We start from the raw sequence: 12,867 nt of genomic DNA on the forward strand, positions 1-12,867 counted from the left end.
TGTGATTATTAGTGTAGTTTTATCGCTTATTTGTACTGTCTAATTTATTAAATGTGAACTTTTTGAATGGTAAAATTTATATATTAATTGTTTTTAATTTTTTATTAATACAACTTACATACATGCATATTTATGAAATAAAAATTTCATCTCTATCATTAAAGTACTTTTTTATGTTATATTTTTCTAATTGAACTAATTTTGTTATCAAAACCTTAATTTTAGGGGAGATTTGTGTAATTTTATAAATTTTAAAAGAGACTAGTGAAATTATCAAAACCTCAGGAGAGGTTTCCGAAATTATGCCTTTTTTTTGGCCCCATCATGAGCTTGACAAGCCTCAACTTGTCCTAAAATTAATGCAAAATAAAAAGAAATAATTTCATAAACCTCCCTTGAAGTTTATAATGATTGCGAGAAGTACCCTCTAGGTTTAAAAAGTTATACAAACCTCTCTTAGAAAATGGTTTAGGGCTCACTTTATTGATGTAAAACTAAACATCCGCATTGATAATCCTATATTGCCCTTAGATGATTTTTTTCCAAGAAATAATACTCCTTTGTAATTTTAAACTTAATATACTGCCACATATTTTAAGAAAACTATCTACCAAATTCATTTCTCTTCCCTCAGATAAAAACAATTTTCACATGGAAAAAAAATCTTGAATACTAGTTGAGTAGGGATGTAATCAAACCAAGCTACTCGCGAGTCGGTCAAGAACTTGACTTGCACTTGGCTTTGGCTGAGAGCGAGTCGAGTTCAAGTGGCTTGACTGTGTACTTCGATTCGATGTCGAGTATTATTTTTTTAGGTTCGAAAGCTCATCGAGCCTTATCGAGCATCAAGTAATTAATTAAAATTATATATTTAATTATTATATTTTTACTCTTTTAGACTTGATGGTTGTATAAATTACTAGAATATTGGTTATGATTTTAAAATATTTATAGGTCATATAGTCATTTCACATGGAAAAAAATAATTTGATAAGTAAAAAAATAAAATCGAGTATTTCTGGAACAAGACAAGGATCTCGAGCTCGAGTACTTGACTTGAGCTTGATCATACTCGCAAGAAAATCGAACATAATTGAGTCGATTTCCAGTATTCGAACAATTATTCAAACTCGAGCTCCATTTCTGTTACTCGCTCGAGTAGTGTCATCCTAGTATCGAGTCGAACTCAAGTACCACAATACTCGAACTCGACTCAATTTGATTACAACCCTATAGTTGAGTAAATAACTTATTTTTGTAAGAATCTAGAAATTTTTTTTTCAAATTACTTTAATATTAGGTAAGATTGGATTGAAGTGATTTAAATAATTAGGATAAGAGAAAATATATTACTATTGCTCTTTTTTGTTTTTTTTTAACGATTTGTTAACTGTAATTGTAAATATTCATTACTTCACTCCATGGAGATGTTAATTTGAGTAATTCATGAAGATTATTTTGTTATTTTACACCATGAGGTAGGTATAATTTTTTAAACATGAAGGATTATTATCTACAATTGTCATAACCTTACGAGAGATAAAAAACCTCATGGGAGGTTTGTGGAAATTATCCCAACAAATCTCTCGCCTCTACCGTGACCTTGAAGATTATTCCAACATTTCGAAGGCAAGCAATAAGGCAATGAAAAACAACAAATTCAGAATTTCTTTTCTTCACACTGCAAGGAGACCTCCAAGCTAGGGACAAACATTATTTTTTCTTCTTTTCGCCTTCTACCTTCTTTCTTCATTTGCTGGTAACAAAAGATATGATAGTTCTTGTGTTTTATTCACCGACGAGATGCCTTCCTTGTCTTCAAAGATCGAACTGACAACAGCCTTTGTTGTTCAAACTAAATTGGCTGAGGAAAAATTCCAAGCTCTCTCTCAACATCCCACTTCTCAACCTACAATTGTGAACATGTACAAAATCCAATCTCTTTAATTCTTGACAAGAAAACTAAACTGACAATTGAGCCAAATTACAGTAAAAATTAAGAGGGAAGAAAAGGGGTATGAGATTAACAATAAACATGAATAGAAATAAGATGACACAGATAGTAGCTATCACGTACCCATTCATATGGGCATAGTGCTCGATAATACTCTGAAAACTTGTCACATTTGGATGTATCTTCCTCGTTCTCCATGATACACCTATACAACTCACCAGTAGGTTAATGTTTGACACATTTTTGCTTTCATGCTTTCACTTTTCTATATGGAAAGCAAAAACAGCAGAGAGATTACATAACACAGAAAAAATTCACCTGTAAAATTCATAGTAACGTATGCAACAGTTTCTCAACTGGTTAGTGAAGCGAGGAGCATCATCAGCAGGTGCAGCCCCTAAGTCTTCAACATCGTCCCTCTCCCCTGCCTGCATCATTGAGAGAGCATCGCATGTATGGTGTTAATTCTCATTTTTCTGAGTTCTTTTCTCATTATTCTATCTTTTTTTTTTTTAACTTTCCATCCCTTTTCACGCTCTTCTTATTGCCCTTCTCGTTGCCAACTGTCAGACACAGGATTCGAACTTGAACTTGATGGTGGGATTATTCTACCTTACTTTGGTAATAATGAGGAATATTTCCTTATAGACCCTGGTTAGTTTTTAATCTTAGAAAAGTAGATTTCTCATTATTCACTTTTCCTACCAAAAAAAAGAGCTAAACATTGGAGGTACTTTTGGTTTTTAATTTCGCTTTCGAAAATCAATAGCATTTGACGTGAAGATCTAAGAATTTGAACACAATTTAGTACTAATAGATCAGATATATAGTTCATTAACTCTTCAAGATCATCAACTCAAAAATTCATTTCCAAAAATCTACAATAACCCCTCCAAGCAATTTTACTAATTCGATAAACTTTGACTTAACTTTCAATAGCAAGAACTCGTGTACATGCACCCGAACAAATTAACATAATTCAAAGCAAACATGGAAATTACAATAAACAACACATGAATACTCTCCTAAGAAACACAATCATGCCAAAAAAAAAAAAACTAAAGATATCTAAAAAAATTTTAACCCATGAATCTACCCCAAAAAAAAAAAAAAAGACAGAAAAATATTAGCAAGACATGCAATTCCATTGTGCAAAGAAAGAGACCTTTTTGGGCTTAGGATCAGTAGAAGTTGGAGGGGGTGCCTTGGAGACAATAGGGTGATCATTAGGAGGCCTCGAGTCTTGTTCACCTCTGGCAACTTTGTTAACATCCCTAGACCTCATCTTATCGTGAGGGTCTATAACTGCATCAGTCGACATTCCAAATATTTTCTCTCTGAAATTTGAGTTCCCTGTCTTAGCAAGTGAATGGTGATGTTCTGGGTAATTTGTAGTGAATTTTATTTAGCCGCTTTGATTTATCTCGAGCAAGTAGCCAGGAAATGATAACAATAAATATGACATTTTTGGCCTGTGTAGCCTCTTTAGGTGAGACAGGTTTGGGGTTCGACCCTGAGTTTGAGCAACCGGGGTATCTTCCTGGGATCGGTGGGGCCCACTCTCCTCGGGGTTGGGGGACTAGTCGGGTGTAAGCCCGGACACCCCCAACTGAAAAAAAAAAAAAAAAAAAAGAGGTGAAATGGGAAAAGTGTAGATTTTGAGAGGGCTTTATGCATGTGGAGACAAGTGGCATTGGAGTGGGGACGTGTCTGTATCGATAAGGGTAGCCACCGGCCCACCGCTTTGGCTTATTGTCCTTCCATCCAACCAAACAAGGCCTAATGATATTATTGTTTTTGGAGTAAGCAGCCTACGTGAAGATTATACTACTATGGTCCATATTGGAGATTCAATTGTATGGAATTTTGAAGCATTTTAGTTTGGAAACTTCACTCTAAAAGAATCTCTGGAGGATCTATTTTTGTGTAAGTTAAGTCTGACTAAAAATTTGAAATTTGAAATCTAAAATTTAAATCCGTTAAGTAATTGAATTGTTAAGTACTAATATATTACATTTGAGTGCATATCACATTAAATTATAACTGAATAGCTTATTATTTATTTTTGGAAGCAAATTTTGCTGGAAAAACATGCAGTACTATTTAATTAGTTCAAATATTTTATTTTTAATTATTACATACATTTGAACATGTTAAGATCTAACCTATTAAATTTGTTAGATTTGATTATGAAATAGATTGCCGAATTAGTGCATATGAATATATTAAGATCTAATTTATTAATCCTTATGAACATATTAAATTAGGTTATCAAATAGCAACTTAACATTCTCCTCAAAAAAAAAAAAAAAAAAAAAGAAGCAACTTAACAAGTGCTCGAGAATCTAGCAGTCTTGTCGGGCTAGATGTTTTACCATGTGTGTATTGAAATGACTTCCTTCAAGATAAATGCAAATCTATGTCCCGACATGAAATTCCTGACACCTTTCAGTGTTTTGTCCGCACTATTCTCTATTTCTTGCATAAACAATTGCCCAGGAAATTTCGTAGCAGCAGTTGATTTGCCTACTGCCATGGCAAAATGAAGTACTAGCTGGGAATGGGGACTTAAATCTTTCTTATAATCTAACTGGTCGAAACAATACTCCCCGCTGATCTACTATGCAAATATTCACTCTCTAGTCTCTTTAATTTTGGGATTGTGGAGTCATTGGAAAATTTGTTCTTCAATTATTTCTCTATTAATTGTCCCCCCCTGTTTTGGCTGAAAGGAAAAATATTTTGATCCGCCCAAATTTCGAGTCTTTTTTTTTCTTTCCATCCCACCCCCTCCAAAAAAAAAAGCAATTATTTTTAGTTTTGGCTAAAAGGAACACGAATTTTCAGTTCGAACTCTAAATTTAGCTTGGCATTAGTGTTGAATTTAAGTATTTTCCTCCTCCTAGAAAAGTAGCATATACAAGACCAGAATGGTTTTTTTTTTCTTTCTTGAATCTAAATAATCCAATGAGTTTTGAATTTTTCGAAGATAGAAATTTGATCATTTAAAACAGTGCAAGTTTTTAAGTTATTAACTTAAATGGTAACTTTGAAATCCTCCTCTCGAATGTAGAAATGTCTATTTTTTGAAAGTGATCAATAGTATGGACAATTTTTTGAATTTTCAATAAAAATTGGACATACAAAATTAGACCAGAGTCACCAGACCATTGATTTGAGCTAGCGTTTATAAATTAATGTTCCAAGTACGAGCTTTGCGGAAATCTCAAAGTAGAGTAAAACAAGCTTGAGTTTGTCCCATGCATAGCTGCATGAATGTTCTCAGCCACCCAAACGAAGCACCACGATTGTGCCTCAAAGTCGATGCATGAAATTCCTGATGGGCTTTCTAGGAAGCTTCCTGCATGTAGTTAGCAGTTCATTCACCCTTTACCATTCATCACTTCAGCTATATAAACACCACAAGAAAAGGTAAAAAAATCAAAGAAAAAAACAAGAAGAACAAAATGAGGCATTTCTATTTTCTCTCCATCGCAATTTTCATGCTTCTATCCTCTCTGGCTCCAACAACAAACAGTTACTTCATGATGCAACAGCAAGGGGATATGATAAACTCAACCTGCCAACAATGTGCTGATGTATCCACCGTATTCGACTACGACCTTTGTGTAACTTCTCTTCAAGCAGTTCCTATAAGCCATCATGTAAATCTTCCTGGGCTGGCAATTGTTGCCATGGAGCTGGATCTGGCAAATGCTACCAGCACGGTGAGAACCATAGAGAGGTTGATTGCTAGCAAGAAATTCGATCCATTTGTTGTTGATTGTCTGAGGGATTGCTTGGAACGTTATGCAAATGCGGTCTCCAAGGTGGTACTGGCAATTGGTGCTTTTCTGTCAGACCATTATGGTGCTGCTAATATGTTCTTGAGTGCAGTTGTGGAAGAATCAATGTCTTGTGAAGCAGAGTTCAGACAGAAGAAGGGAGAGCCGACTCCATTAGTGAAGGAAAATTATTACATGTTTGAATTAAGTATTATAGGTCTATGCATTATTAATCTAGTGACTATGGATCCTTCTCTGTCCTTCTGAACCGGGAATAAGAAAGCATGTGATCAATATCGAAATCTATAGGAAGGTAGCAGGCAGTAATAACTCTCTTGTATTTGTTGATAGGGATGATGGCCTAGTGATTGAGGATGATTGTTGTAATCTCCAGCTTAGACAGCTAATTTTCAGTTCTTCTTGTTATGTTGTGTATGTTCTTGATGTCGATGGATGTCAATGCAGAAATTGTTCAAAATAAACGAGACAATGGATGATAATGAATCTTTAAACATCTAGCCTGTAACTGGTAAAGCTCAGAGGATTTCAAATGTGATACATCATCTAGCCTGTTTTATCGAAATTGTTCAACCTGTTCTAGCATATATAGTATGGAAACACAAACAGTAATCTAAGAACTCTCTGAAGCATTGAAGTTTTTTGATCTAAAATTTATGTGGGAATGATAAAAGATCGATCTGATCCTGTAAAGTAGCTAGTGAGCAAGAAAATTGCAGGAAGCATAGACACGATGGTTCCAGTCAGTAGAAAAAGTAAAGGCAAAATAGAAATCTTTGCCTATTAGCCAAATTAGTGAGACATCTGAGTTGATTTGCATGTCCCACCATTCAGCATTGTGAATTCTACTGTTTTAGCCAGCCAATATTGACCATTATATCTTTCAGGTGCTAAATTTGACTTCAATCAAAATGTAAACAAAGAAAATGAGGAGCAAGATATACTTAACTAGTCTGGGGGTTGGGCGGCAAAGTGGGAGGGATTATAAATAAGCGATTCTGAAATTGGGTTGAATTGGATGATAAGTAAGTAAAAAAGAATTGTAGGTAGGAGATTTTCAATTGTAGATAAGTGATTTTGAATGTTGAGTTTATGAGATATGGGGCATCTACAATTGCCAATTTTAATCGTATGATACTCCGGATTCGAAGAGTACTCTTCGTTAAACTCTTTCTCCCTTCTGCCACGTTGATTAGATCATTCTTTATTGTCAAAATTTGTTTGGACAGTAATTAAGCATAAATACGTTTTTTTAATTAATTTTTTATTTTTTTAATCATTCTTTTTTATTTTATATGCATCATATCACAAAAAAGTATTATAATAATTATTTTAAATAATATTTCAAATAATCTCCTATCTAAACTAGCTGTAAAATCCTCCAACCATAGAATCCTCTGAGGACAAATTTAGAAACTTTATTCACCAATGAATGAAGCCAAAAGTCAAACGATAGCAATCAACAGTCACCATTTGAGATTTTCAGTATGCTACTCCACAATGTATCATTGAAGTCAGCAACTTTGATGAGTTCGGAAGTCAACTTAGAAGAACCTTTAATGTTTCAGTCCATCCCGTGACGCTTAATTAGTCTACATCCAAATTTTGAACAGCTCAGAAAGCAAAGCTGAGAAGCAAGCTAGTCTTTACTGTGATAGATACGCCTACATGGAGACTGCTCAAGCGATGGAGCTGCAAATCAGAAGTCAGCTCTCAAAACTCCTAAACTTATCCTTAACTAATTTCCTTTTCTTGTTTGCAGTGCATGCCGGATAGCTACTGAATACTTTTCTTGTAGTAGAATACTTGGAATTTCTTAAAATTCTTGTTTCCAAACCTAGATTCTAGCGTTTTTGCTGCTGTTTGGATTTACTGATGATGTTTAAAAGAGCTAAAAGTCAAGCTTGTGGATATGAAAAAGAAAATCCAACTTGGAAGTTTATGCACTGTGCATTTTGTACTTGGAGTACTGTATTAATGTTTCTGTGGAAGTTCTTTTAACTGTTAAGCATGCTGTTTCAGATATAGATCTAACATATAAAGCTCATGAATAGATGATTTGTAATTGGGTTGAATATTCTTGGCATTTTTTTGGATTCTAATGCAATAGAGCAATTATGACTTCACAGTTGAAAGTTAATATCCATACTCCACGGTCAACAGCTGAAGGTCCTTAAAGTAATAGGAAATTGATGAGAGACACTTGACTGAAACAAATGCATGTGTTATTTAGGCCTTTTGTTGTATGAATCTGATAATCGCTATCAATCATGTTTTTGTTCGATTTTATGATTGTTGTACGAATCTTGACTCAAGCATCTGAGTTCTGATTACTTATTCAAATCATCAAGTCAAGAACAACTACAGGATCAAGATCAGTAGAGATAACTGTGTAACAGTTCTTGAGCCCATCATGTATCCACAAAATTCAAGTCATGAGACATCTCAGATTTCTTATCATTCCAGATCATAGTGTTAACTAACATCATGATTAATCACTTGATTTTCTTTTTTTTTTTAAGTCTTGGTCCTCCTTGGATTTGTTGACAAACCATATGGTGTTGGTACATGTCATCTTTGTAGTACTAAAAAGCTCTGGGAACTTCCTTCTTCTGTGAAAACAGTGGAAGACAAGCAATTGAACTCCCAGAAGAGCTCAAAAGACACCACTCAACAGCAACTTCCTACATTTAAAGGCTACAAATGGTGGTCTCGAGTATGCATCTGCATGCCGGCTTTTGAGGTTTCTTCTGGGATTAGGTTTATAAAAGCCGAATTTCTAGACTTCAGTTTAGAAAAGGTCAAGAGTATGCATCTGCATTGTTTTTCTTCTTGCTGGTCAATCTGCTGCCACTTTTTTGGGAAGACTGTACTATGATAAACGTGGGAATAGCAAATGGATGGCAACATTTGTTCAAGCAGCAGGCTTTCCAATCTTGATCCCCCATCTTACTTTTTGTCCTGCGATCTTAATCCTCTTCAAAAAATGATCCTTCAAAACAGCCATCTATCTCCACCCTTTTGTTGCTTTTTCTCTTCTTTAGCATGCTTCAAGCAGGTGAAAACCTGATGCATTCCTATACCTCCCTGTCTCCACCGAATCTCTTATATGTGCCACTCAGTTGGCCTTCAATGCACTCTTTTCCTCACTCCTGAACTCCCAAAAATTCACAGCATTAATCTTGAATACTCTAGTCCTCCTTACTATCTCAGCCTCACTTCTTGCAGTACATCCCGACTCTGATACGACAACAAATGTTTCCACGGGGAAGTACATCATTGAATTTCTGTGCACTGTTGGTGCATCAGCTACGTCCTCACTACTACTTTTTCTGCTAGAATTAACTTTCAAGAAGGTACTCAAGAGGCAAACATTTGACACTGTTTTGCTTGAGTTGCGGGACTTTTTTTAGTGGAGATTGGAAAACATTGCAATCAGAAATGAAAGAGCATCAAAAGGGCAGTTTTGGACTGCTGTCTCGTGGCAAATTTCATTACTTGGTTTGTTGGGGTTGATTTTGGGGTGTCTTCCCTGTTTTCAAACGTCATTAGTACCATTCCCGTGCCGGCTATTCCAATTCTAGCTGTGATTTTCTTCCATGACAAAATGGATGGAGTGAAAATCATATTTTTGATCCTTGCAATTTGGGGCTTCCTATCCTATGTTTATCAGCATTGTCTCGATGATGTTAAAGTCAAATGACTCAAATCAAGAACATCCTTGTCAAATGAAGATGCCTCTGGTTCTCTGTTAGAGACTTCTTGACAAGTCTATGTAATCTACCCATAGGTTGAAGACTTTCAATTAGAGATCTAATTTCTTGTCACACTGTCAAATTGATGTGATATCTATGCTGATCTCCATGTTCCACCATTCAGCATTATAGACGTACACTGATTTAGTTAGCCAATATTGACTATTCTCTGTCAACTTGCTAAATTTGTTTAATATACGTAAACCTCATCCCCAACATGAGCAAAGAATATGGCCAAGAGTGAATACGTAAGCCTCATCCCAAACACAAGACAACTGATTTTTTGAGGTGCGAAACAATCTAAAATGGTCAAGTTTACAAACTCCACTCACCAATGAATGAACAACAAAGTTAGATGGCAGCAATCAAAAGCCTCCATTTTGAGATTTCCGATATGCTAATTCCACGTTTGACTATTGAAGTCAACTTAGATGAGCTCGGAATTAAACTAAGAGGGCTCTATAAAGCAGGGGATAGTCCACCGAGAATCAATGATTGTTGCTCTACACTGCATTGAACACCCAAAAAGCAAGCAGAGAAGCTTTTCCTATGAAAGATAAGTCTTCATGGAGAATACTACTCAAGAAATGGAACTGCAAATTAGAGGTCAGTCTTCAATATCCTGCGCTTAACTTAATTTAAGCTTTTTCTTTTAATTGTTTGCAGTTAATGCTGGAAACAGTTAATTAAAGTAGAATACTTAGTTGGGAGTATGCAGTGTATGTTGGGACCAAAACAAAACCAATGGTTCAGTGAAACTTTAGTTTTAATTGATTAGTTTGCTGTTTCCAGCATAAACCTGCATAATTACAAGAGAGGTAACCACAAAGGCAAGAAGATATGGGTACAGTAGTTAGGTAGGACTCTTCCTGGGAAGAGCCCGAGAAGCTAAAAGCTCAGGCTCAATTTTCTTGCTATTTTTTCTCGATCAATAGAGCAATTATCCTGAATAAGGCTTAGAAGTTAAAATCCATGGGCCCAATGAACAGCATAAGGTGAACGCGATTAATCAGAAGCACTTCAATGAAACAAATGGATTTGTGGAAGTTACGTTTGGTGTTGTATATTTCTGACACACACCAACATTCATTTTGTTGGTCGATTTTTAAGATTGATGAATCTGATATGTAGTTCTGATAATTTCATTGAAATCATCAAGTCAAAAACACTAACATCATCAAGATTAGAGACCGCAGCTACATGACAGTACAGTACTTGAGCGCATCATGTATCAACAATTTCAAGTTATGAGACATCTCATATCTCCGATCATTCCAGATTATTGTGTTGATCTCATGATTAACCATTTGTTTCTTTTTCTTTTTGTTTTCTTTTGTATTTGTTGACAATATTATATTATCATCCTTTTCTTTGCTGGACTAAAAACCTATGAAAATTACCTTCTTCTGTGATAACAGTGGAAAACAAGGAATTGAACTCGCAGTCACGGATGCCCTCAACAGCCACCACTCAACAGCGGCTTCCTCCATACAAAGACTATATGTGGTGGTTTCGAGTATCCCTCTACATTGTTTCTCTTCTTGCTGGTCAATCCGCTGCTACTCTTCTGGGAAGGCTATACTATGATAAAGGTGGGAACAGCAAATGGATGGCAACATTTGTTCAATCAGCAGGCTTTCCTGTCTTGCTTCCCATCTTACTGTACGTCCAGCTATCTAAATCCTCTACAAACAATTCTCCTCCAAAACATCCATCTATCTCCACCTTTTTGTTGCTTTTTCTCTTCTTTGGCCTACTTTTAGCCGGTGACAATCTAATGTACTCATACGGCCTCTTATACCTCCCTGTCTCCACGTATTCTCTCATATGTGCTACTCAATTAGCCTTCAATGCACTCTTTTCGTTCGTGCTGAATTCCCAAAAATTCACCGCATATATCTTCAATTCCCTAGTCCTGCTTACTGTCTCAGCCTCACTTCTTGCAGTCCATCCAGACTCCGACTCCACGACAAAAATTTCCAAAGGGAAGTACATCATTGGATTTCTGTGCACAGTTGGTGCATCAGCTACGTACTCGCTATTCCTCTCCCTCCTTGAATTAACTTTCAAGAAGGTAATCAAGAGAGAAACCTTTGATGCTGTTTTGCTGATGCAAATATATCCATCATTTGTTGCAACTTGTGCTTGTGTGGTGGGACTTTTTGCTAGTGGTGAGTGGAAAACATTGCCATCAGAAATGAAAGAGTATGAAAAGGGCAGGGTGTCCTATGTCATGACCTTGTTTTGGACTGCCGTCTCATGGCAGATTTCATCTGTTGGTTTGTTGGGGTTGATTTCTGAGGTGTCCTCCCTGTTTTCAAATGTCATTAGTACCATTTCCCTGCCCGCTATTCCAATTCTTGCTGTGATTTTCTTCCATGACAAAATGGATGGGGTGAAAGTAATATCTTTGATCCTTGCAATATGGGGCTTCCTTTCCTATGTCTATCAGCATTATCTCGATGATGTGACTGCTAAATCAAGAACATCCATGTCAAATGAAGATGCTTCTGGTTCTTTCCTAGGGACTTCTTGAAAGATTCCAGAGTAATCCTGTATAATGCTCAAGGGATAAGCAAATTCATGGAAAGATTTAGTCATAGCAAACCTGTGTTTGTTTTCACATTCTAATCAGTCATTAAATCACATAGCTATCTATATAGGGTGATTTCCATAATATGTTTACTTTCAACAGATCAAATCCTTTTGTACCTGTCTTTTGTTACACTGACCTCACTTACCTTAAAGGATCTTAACTAGGTTGAGGACTTCGATATGTTTTTCTGAAGGTCTACAGTCTACTCACTTCCTGATCACTGTTTCCCCATAGCTTTTATTTTCCCTGAAATGACTCAAATTGTTGTGGTGTTGGAAGTAGTACAATTTATTAAGTTACTTATTGAACTGACTCAAATTGCTTGAGGTCGCAGGACTTGATCGGATGATAACCTGTAAGAAACTACTGAAAAGGGGAAAGTTTATTTGTTTATCTCTTTATATAATTCTAGACTATGAAAACCATGTTTGTGTCTCTCACAATTTCGCACAAATTTGTCCTTGGTGTAAATCACTTTAGGTATTTAAAAGTTGAAATTTGGTGGAAAAAAATTAGATGTGAGTGAAAACAAATTAGATTCAGGTTGGATGAATGACAAAAAATTATTTTAGGTATCTTTCATATATTGATAGTGTACAAAATATCAGTATTGGATGAATGATAATTATGTAAAATTTGAATTTGAAATTTAACTTTATATATATATATATATATATATATATATATATATATATATATATATATATCATGAATTTATCGATGATAGTGTGTATACTATCAGTATATATATAATATTTA

General features: G+C 35.4%; 3 protein-coding genes and 1 pseudogene across 3 annotated transcripts; 3 read left to right on the plus strand and 1 right to left on the minus strand.

Moving 5' to 3' along the window:
• Nucleotides 1–1,637: 1,637 nt before the first annotated feature.
• On the minus strand, nucleotides 1,638–3,422 carry LOC113705547 (cytochrome c oxidase subunit 6b-3-like). The gene is made up of 4 exons (XM_027227440.2): nucleotides 3,120–3,422; nucleotides 2,273–2,382; nucleotides 2,078–2,159; nucleotides 1,638–1,909 (listed from the first exon to the last, which is right to left on the minus strand). The coding sequence occupies exons 1-4, from the start codon at nucleotides 3,273–3,275 to the stop codon at nucleotides 1,856–1,858; spliced, it is 402 nt and encodes a 133-aa protein (XP_027083241.1). The 5' UTR covers nucleotides 3,276–3,422; the 3' UTR covers nucleotides 1,638–1,855.
• A 1,967-nt stretch (nucleotides 3,423–5,389) lies between these two features.
• On the plus strand, nucleotides 5,390–6,253 carry LOC113706567 (putative invertase inhibitor). The gene has a single exon (XM_027228491.2). The coding sequence runs from the start codon at nucleotides 5,422–5,424 to the stop codon at nucleotides 6,004–6,006; it is 585 nt and encodes a 194-aa protein (XP_027084292.1). The 5' UTR covers nucleotides 5,390–5,421; the 3' UTR covers nucleotides 6,007–6,253.
• A 1,022-nt stretch (nucleotides 6,254–7,275) lies between these two features.
• LOC113705423 (probable purine permease 11) lies at nucleotides 7,276–12,280 on the plus strand. The gene is made up of 3 exons (XM_027227276.2): nucleotides 7,276–7,462; nucleotides 9,983–10,118; nucleotides 10,931–12,280. The coding sequence occupies exons 2-3, from the start codon at nucleotides 10,079–10,081 to the stop codon at nucleotides 12,046–12,048; spliced, it is 1,158 nt and encodes a 385-aa protein (XP_027083077.1). The 5' UTR covers nucleotides 7,276–7,462; nucleotides 9,983–10,078; the 3' UTR covers nucleotides 12,049–12,280.
• Nucleotides 7,875–9,584, plus strand: LOC140013750 (probable purine permease 11; annotated as a pseudogene).
• Nucleotides 12,281–12,867: the final 587 nt, after the last annotated feature.

This window comes from Coffea arabica, chromosome 8c, assembly GCF_036785885.1.
Source record: "Coffea arabica cultivar ET-39 chromosome 8c, Coffea Arabica ET-39 HiFi, whole genome shotgun sequence".
NCBI classification, from domain to species: domain Eukaryota; kingdom Viridiplantae; phylum Streptophyta; class Magnoliopsida; order Gentianales; family Rubiaceae; genus Coffea; species Coffea arabica.